At 39.1% G+C, this 8,884-nt stretch overlaps 1 protein-coding gene across 4 annotated transcripts in view; it reads left to right on the forward strand.

Annotated features, from left to right (window-relative positions):
* b3galt1b (UDP-Gal:betaGlcNAc beta 1,3-galactosyltransferase, polypeptide 1b) overlaps positions 1–8,463 on the forward strand; it is a 48,195-nt gene extending 39,732 nt beyond the window's left edge. For all 4 annotated transcript variants that reach the window (XM_051405065.1, XM_051405064.1, XM_051405067.1 and 1 more), the window contains one exon: positions 5,878–8,463. In XM_051405065.1, the coding sequence (XP_051261025.1) occupies positions 6,113–7,099 (987 nt within the window). In that variant the 5' untranslated portion in view covers positions 5,878–6,112 and the 3' untranslated portion in view covers positions 7,100–8,463. The remainder of the gene's footprint in view (positions 1–5,877) is intronic.
* Positions 8,464–8,884: the final 421 nt, after the last annotated feature.

Below are 8,884 nucleotides of genomic sequence, written 5' to 3' on the forward strand. Positions count from 1 at the left end.
TGTTGTGAAAATATACACATAGGCTTGTTCTACGGTTGGGTTGCAATCCACATTTGAAATTGAAAGTCTGAGGAGAACAGAAGGAGGAATCATAATGTCATCCACATATTACTGAACACTAAATATATGCTAAAGCAGAAGGGGTGTTTTCCTTAAAACAACACGGCGTACATATGCTGTCAGTAAGATATAAAAATTCAAAACATGTATGACTATAAGTAATTGTATTATCTCTGAAGTTCTGCCAATAGTTTGCTGCGTGATTAAAAGTATAACCAGCAATATTCAAAGAGTTTTGTGTCAAATGAAAGCCAAGGTAATCAATTTAAATTTTGGGCACAGGCACTCCTCAATACTCCAGCTACGTATGAAGCAGTTAATTCAATCTGGCAATCTATTAGCTCTGAGACGTTGTTATTGGAAAAACACTTTAGAGACCTGTCTATCGATGGTCAGGGGGCCATGAATCAAAACATTTTTGTCGTGTGCAGAGGAGAGCGTAATAGTCCTTTTTAGAAACCAGTCCACCAAACAGTCAACCCAGAGGCTTGGAGAAAGAAATGTCATGTCTTGATGAATGGCAGTCTTTGTGCTGTGCTCCCATACAGGTTTACCTCTTGCTATATAATAAATCATGATAAATTGGGTCTCTGTTGGTAGTATAGGGTAATTATTTCCTCATTTCATTCCCCTCTCTGTTGTGTTTCTCCAATACATTTCATGTCCTGAAGGTCCAGTGTTCAGCAGTGCAACCGTGTTCCTCCCCTTATAGACTGTTTTGTATTTTACTATCCTTTCTGCCAGTCACCAGCCCAATCTGGTCACACAGAGCGGGAGATTTTATGACTGACTGTGTGACATCCAGATCCAGTATTATGGAGACTGATTGGAATAATAGCTCTGCAGAGGTCTGGCGGTCTGCCTGTGGGCTCTGCCAAAGGTCTCTTATTGTACGTGCAGCAGCTCACTGAATGTGAGCAGGTCAGTACCTCTAACTTCTCACTTCTAACTAGTTTCCGCACTGAAATGTTTTTAGTCATTTCATTTTAGTCTGAGAGCCTCAGCTGTGTGAGGCTGTAGGCAGACACAGTGGCGCTTCCAGCTAAGTGGCCTCTAGCGGTAAAGTTTCAGATTGCAACTAACTGAACATGCTGGTGTCGGCAACCTGGGAACAACAACGGGCTGCAAAGTGTGTAGGAGAAACTACGGTGGTCGCGAATCTAACGTGAAGTCTCCTATCTACAGCAAGTGTTTGGTTTGTCCGTTCTGGGCTACTGTAGAAATATGGCGGTTCAATATGGCAGATTGCACGGAGGGGAACCCACAGCATCTGTAGATAAAAACCACACATTTTAAGGTAACAAAACACAATGATTCCTATATTCAGATGATTGTACACTAATGAAAACATAGCTATGAACATTTCATTCCATTTCTGCCAATAGATCCTCCTAAATGTTACACACTGGACCTGGAATACAATTCATCCTGGGCGATATGAATGTGTTTACCAGATTTCATGGCAACTGTTGTTGAGACATATCAGTCAAAATCACAAATGTGAACCTGATGGTGGCGCTAGAGGAAAAGGCCAGGGATCACTGAAGTCAGTGGGATTCTCGCTCTGGGCACCACTTAACTCGGCCAATAAGGAGCTTCTTTAGGATGTTTTACCATGGTTAAGGACAGTGAATACTGGTGCAATTACATTTACAATCACTCTTTTTTCCTTTTCTGTTTTTAAAATAAACCATTTACACATATTATACAACATATTATTATGACGCTAATACAAAAAAAAACCCAACTCTAGTGAATGGCAGTGTTTGTATACACAGTCTTCATATTGCTACTTCACCTTTCACAGTTTCTTAGAAACTGTTGCTCAGTGAAGTGGCAGCAGGGCAGAAAGGATAATAACATCAGGTCTCTTAAGATTGTTAAGAGTTGGTTGTTGTATAAACTTCAGCTATCAGGATAATACATCTTTCATAACCAGGATCTACATCCCTCTGTCTCTCCTCATTCTAGCTCTCTGCTTTATCATTTCTCCCCCTTATATCTTGCTCATATCTCACTGTTTTAAAACTGGTGTATGCTGCCACTCAATTCCTTAGCAAATAGACTCATTCATATCTCTCTATCTCCCACCTGCAGAGATAAAACACACACACAAAAGTCTGATGCACTGACTGATATGCAATCATCATGACCATTATAATCACACAGATTAGTGACTCATCATTTCGTTTGATTGTGTGATGGTAAAAATACGTGACAGTACTGAGCCGTCTGTCAGCCGTTTCTTCCAGCTACTGTCAGTACATCTCTGTTAATAGACAGTGTAGAAAAAAAAGACATTATGTAATTTCTCTCACTTAAGTTTTGCGTATTCGTCTTCAATTCAATGTGAACTAATTAATGACAGACATTCAGAAGGAGTAAATTGCATCAATCAGGGTAAGGGACGATTTGAGTAGTCCATTTAATCTGGTGGTGTGTATGCACATGAGAGCTCAAGACCCGCTGAGAAACATTTGTTCTGAAAAGCCACTGGAGGTTATGTTTTACAGACTGGCAGCCAAATGAACTGTCACATAAACATTGCCTCAGTTCTGTCTCATAAATATTTTGCTCCAGCCTGGAAAGTGAGATTTCAAAGTGACAATGTGGGACACAGTGAGTGCTTGCTAGCCCTGGTTATTGTGTATTTCAACGTGTGCACGTGAACATACAGAACGTGCCTTGCTTTTGTGTAGTTTTCTGTTTTCACTATGTTATTAACCTTGGAGCAAACAGCCATTGCTTAATCTGGCCCTGTTATTCTGTCCTCACTCTACCTGACCTTCCTCTCCTCCTCTGGTATTAGAAAATATTGGTGTTCCTGCGTTTTTCTTACGTCTGAGTAAACTGTTGTTAAAGGGAACGATTGTTTGCTCCTCTAAATCCTATGAGATCTAACAGTAATTTCACAAGAGGAGGAGAAGTCTGCTATTGTGCAAATACTCTCAACATAAGAGTTTTGCTGAAAGACTCTCGGGACAAGGGCTCAGTACAAATAAACTGAGACATAACAGCATTTGTAAGATAGTCTCAGTCTGATAATCTGCTCCTCTAATATATATATTCTCAAACGGACATAAATAAGCAGTATAGCTATACCGGTAGTCACAGTGCAAGATAAGAAGGTTTATTTCTCATAGTACATAAAAGTCAAATTCATGTGACAGATTACCTCCGACAAAGAATGTGTATGTATGTATCTTTTGTTACCATGGTGTACAATATGGGTATAGACTGCAGGTAATTGCAGTCTATCTTTAAATGGTATTCAAATCATGTCATTATGGTTACATTTGTACGCTCAGACCAGGTTGCTCAGCTCTCCAGCTTTGAAGATGGAGATAGAAGTAGAGTCGTATTGCATTAAGGCAATTCTCCTGTGAAGCGCATCGTCAGATCTGCCTTCCCTGGATGAAAAGAAAAGTCACTTTCAAAAGCCAGGACACATGGTCATCATATGCTGTAGCTGCTCTGCCACCTGCACAAAAGCACAAACAAATGCCGTTTCAGTGTCCACCACTGCTCAAAAAACAGGCACGGCAAATTTCTATCCGTTCAGTAACAGGCAGACAGTATAGCAGTGCAGCACTGAACAAACTGGGAGGAAAAACTCACCCCAGGGGAAGGCTTATCATGGCACGGTGTTCCCTTTGTGCCACCATATCACGCTGTCATGCAGAATGCTGCCAACCCCACAGCTCTTTTGAGCCACCGAACAAGAGCGCTTGTAAACCTTTTTTTTTTTTTTTTTTTTGCTTTTGGTTTGAGTTTAAAAGGGCATTTGTCTGCTCCTGTGAAATGTCAAACTGTGCAGCAGGATCATTTGTTGAATGCTGAAAATGTTGTCACGTCTTTTGTGAAGTTCTGATACAAGATAGAACTCCTGGTATGAACATTTAATTCAGTTCAAAGTAATAAAATGATTGAAAAATGATGATGGTTTTACCTGTCATTAAGGTTAAACAAAACTGCTAGTCTAATGTAAATTTTACATACTCACAAACTGTACTTAAAGCAGCTATAATTGATCAATAATAGTAATGTATCACATGATAATAAAACAACGTAGTAATGAACCTACAGAGAACGATTACCTGTATTTGCAGCTCCACTCGGCTTCATGGAGCTTTATAGAAAGTTGCAGCTGATTCACTGTTCTGGTTCACTCTCACTGCTCTCATAGCTTTGTTTTGTCTACAGCAAGCAGCTGTTTTCACCAAAACGCATCCTAGCATCAACTGGCAGAAAGACATTTAGGGACTAGCTGGTGAACATATGGAATATTTAACAGCAGAAGAGAGCAGATCGTTCCCTCAGGAGTTGGTAGAGACCAGAAACAGAGCATGAGAATGAATACTGGACAAAGACGCCTCCAAATGCATGACAGTGTTACTCCTTATGTCCTGGATGTGTAAATATACAACTGTGAGCACAGAGAATATATATTAGGTATTTGAGTTTTTGCATTTCATCATTATACTTACATTCATATTGTGCCCTGTAAACATTTATTTAACAGTTAATAAAAAAAGTTCAATATTTTCATATAAACTATCTGATGATAATATAAATTATATAGATTATAGATTATATAGATAATATATAGTTATAGATTAAACTAATCAACAGTATACACAGCAGTTAAAATTAAATCCCCCTCTACCAACTATGACAGTAAAATACTACATATTATTGTATCCTCTTTGATTATCTAGTAATAGTACAGCAGTTTCCTGTATTTATTTTATTTATATATGTATATATCTATTATCAGTCTCCAAACACAGTTTGTGATTCACATGAATCAGATTTTGTAGATGTATTTAGTTTTTTCCCCCTCTTTGACTGTATTTAGTACGTTTGATACCTTGTGCTGAAAATACTTATGCCCTTTTACTTATGTAACATTTTCTATTGCATAATATTAAACTTATAATGGAGTATTTTTACATTTTCTTGCTACTTTTACTTGTGTAAAGAATCTCAATACTTCTACCAGTGAACGAAACTAAATTGTCAGGATGACATATGTTGCAGTTTGAGGCATTTGCAACACTCTGATACATCAGCAAGATGTCACTGTGTTATGACTGTGCTTCCCTTGCCCTTCCCCAAAACCCTCTTCATTATTACATGATCATAACGTGACAGCGAAATGAAAACCGTAGTCATAATCAACATCATAGACACATTATCTGAATTAATTTGGCCCGTTGGCTGTAACTCAGAATACAGAAAATCACAATACAAACACATCACAATGTGTGCTGCAACTCAAAAATAACTAAACTGTAACAATGAGTAATATCAATGTGTTCAATGATGAGTCACTTTTCTAGACGGCTGATGGCTTCACAATCTTCCCCACTTGTGTAATTTATTAGTTATTGATTTCAGTCCGTTCCTTTTTTCCTCCGACTAGATTTAAATTAAATTAAATTGAGTTGTGATGATTTTTGACTACGGCATCCGAATGATGAGTTTGATAAAATCAAATTTCTCTGCAGGGTTTCTACAGTAATTGAGGTTATTTATTGTATAAATATAATATTATACACTGGCAGCATTTCCTAATTTGTTTGACTTGTGGCTGTAGCTGTTCATAGAAAGCGTGTGGGGTGCCTTTTATTCATATTTGAGTGGCCACTGCTGAGTTTATTGGATTTGAAAAAGTTTCTCTCATGATTTATTCAAAAATATATTTTTAGAGCCCGTCTGATATTTATGTTTTTATATTAATGCAACATCTCTCTCTCTCCCTCTCTCTCTCTCTCTCTCTCTCTCTCTCTCTCTCTCTCTCTCTCTCTCTTTCAGATGTAAATGGAGAAGCACAAGTGTCACCAAGAGAAATTGGACGTCCATACAATTTTAAAGTGCTTTGCATTAAAACACACACAGCATCACTTCTCTTTAAAGTAATCCATTACTGACAATTAATGTCAAACTGCACGCTGGAGCAGCTTCATGCTGCCTCGCTGGGTGAAACATTGCTAATGGAAAGAAAGCCTTATAAGATCCAGCTCATCAAAATACACCTAAATGCAGCATAATGCCTTCAAAAGTGTCATGTTTATACCTGTTGACAGTGGTCTGCTGGGCGAGCGCTCTGTGGTACTTGAGTATATCTCGCCCAACGTCCACTTATGTCGGCCACATGTCTGTGCCTATACGTAAGACTGTGAAACCCCCAAAAAACATTACCTTCACCAACATCCGCACCCGCCCCCTTAACCCACATGCCTTTGAATTTGTCATCAATGAGCCGAAGAAGTGCGAAAGTGACGCTCCCTTCCTGGTCATCCTCATTAGCACCACACACAAGGAGTTTGACGCACGGCAGGCCATCCGGGAAACCTGGGGTGATGAGAGCACCTTCAGCGACATCCGCATCCTCACCATCTTTCTGCTGGGCAGGAACACAGACAACGTCCTGAACCAGATGGTGGAGCAGGAGAGCCAGATCTTCCATGACATTGTCGTGGAGAATTTTATTGATTCCTACCACAACCTCACCCTCAAGACCATGATGGGAATGCGCTGGGTTGCCACCTTCTGCCCCAAAGCACAGTATGTCATGAAGACGGACAGTGATATCTTTGTCAACATGGACAATCTGATCTACAAGCTCCTGAAGCCCACCACCAAGCCAAGAAGGAGATATTTTACCGGTTATGTTATAAACGGTGGGCCCATAAGAGATATGCGCAGCAAGTGGTACATGTCCAGGGATTTGTATCCTGAGAGTAAATACCCACCTTTCTGCTCGGGCACTGGCTACGTGTTCTCAGCAGACGTAGCCGATCTCATCTACAAGACTTCATTACACACAAGACTGTTGCACCTGGAGGATGTGTATGTGGGACTGTGTTTGCGTAAGCTGGGTATACACCCGTATCAGAACAGTGGTTTTAATCACTGGAAAATGGCCTACAGTCTGTGCAGGTACAGGCGGGTTATCACTGTGCACCAGATCTCCCCGGAGGAGATGCACCGCATTTGGAATGACATGTCCAGCAAGAAGCACCTGAGATGTTAGGGGACATGAGGACCACTGACCAACATCTTCAATGGGGTTTTTGTTTTGCCTTTTTTCCTCCTTTTCAAATTACATCACACTGAGTAATGTAAAAACATAGAGGGCTTCTGCAAGTCTCTATTTCATGACAGATGTTTTCATTAACATCCATCTATGTCTCTTTTTCTGCTGAATACACCTCACGATTGTTAATGAATGCATGAGGCTTGTAAAGCGCGTATTCTCATGCATAATTAAAATGTGGTGTTGCTACTGAAAGTAATTTTGTTCATGTATTTCAGGTCCAATTTAAGCAGAGTATTCTTTATGAGCATTAAGTCAATCAACATTAAGAATTATGTAGTGTGGCCTAATGAGTACAGATGGTGTTTTAACCAGACGACCTTTGTTCAAGCCCTCACACTGATAACTTTCTGTCCTGTTAAAGTGTCCTTGAGTAAGACACTGAATCTCTACCAGCTGCACGGCTGCTGACTAAGCATCCTGATCTTCCTGCGGGAGTGCAAGCCAAAAGAGATTTTCTGTGCAGGAATCAATAAAGTATTAAATTACTATATTACATCTATGATATTATGCATTTTAAAAGTATAATTTACCAGTGAAAGTAGAGAACAATGAGAGTGCAAATGTTAATCTTATCCAACAACAAACCAGGTTGTGTGCTGAGATAAAAGTACATGCACTCATGCTGCTGTCCCCTTTTTCCATCTTTATCATGAACACAGTTAGATAGAAAGCTGAAAGTATTATCAGTCTCCAAACAGACCAGGTTGAAAGATAGTTTGATATTTTTCAATCAATACTTTTCTTCTTCTCATAGCTGAATTTGCTGGAATTTGCCTGATGTTTTTGTTTACATATTGTCATAATTTCACTGCCTCTTCTCTCTGAAAAAGTCAGATGTATATTTGTCTTGTTTGGGATGCATTTTGTTTTTTTCCCTCTTTTATATAATTGTGTTTTTCAGCTACCAGCTCCTCATTACGCCAGCTGCTGCTCTTGGTTATATATGCTGTACATCAGCAGCTCAACTCCTCCACACATCAAGAGAAATAATACAGTATCATGTTGTGCAAGTATGAGTTCAACTGTAGCTAAGACCATTACAGACTGGATGTATTATCATAATGTATCTGGCATATCAGTGATTACTCAAGCACTGCTACTGACATCATGGTAAGATTTTGTGTTTCTCAGAAAACGTGGCTTTCGTTGCCAAATTTTCATTTCCTTTTTCAAAAGTTTTGTAGAATTATAAGCTAATGTGACATTTACTGTGAAAGCATCTATCCCGCAAGGGGTTGTTGTCATATATTGTATGTTTTTTATATTAAAAAACAAATACTTGAATAATTAAAGTTATATTACTGCTTTTACTTGTTTACTTGTTTCGAGTTCCCAGGGTTCCCTTAGGTAGTTTGTGGTAGTGGTTTTGAAATGTTTTTAGCTCTTTAAAAAAAAAAATTCCTATGTAACTTCCTGAAATACAAAAAATTTGGCTACCAACTGAAACTACAGGATGAGGGTAAATGCTGAAACATAGTTTAAAGGACCAGTGTGTAAGATTTCTAGCAGTGAAGTTTCAGATTGCAACTAACTGAACACTGCTCGCGTATATATTTGATAACCTGGGAATGAGATCGGGCTGTGAAGTGTGTGGCTGCAAATATCTGTTTGTCAGTTCTGGGCTTCTGTAGAAACATGGTGGTTCCACATGGCGGACCAGCAACATCTGTAGATAAAAACGGCTCATTCTAAGGTAACAAAAAAACAATTCTTATTTTC

This window comes from Dicentrarchus labrax, unplaced genomic scaffold (assembly GCF_905237075.1).
Source record: "Dicentrarchus labrax unplaced genomic scaffold, dlabrax2021, whole genome shotgun sequence".
Taxonomy (NCBI): domain Eukaryota; kingdom Metazoa; phylum Chordata; class Actinopteri; family Moronidae; genus Dicentrarchus; species Dicentrarchus labrax.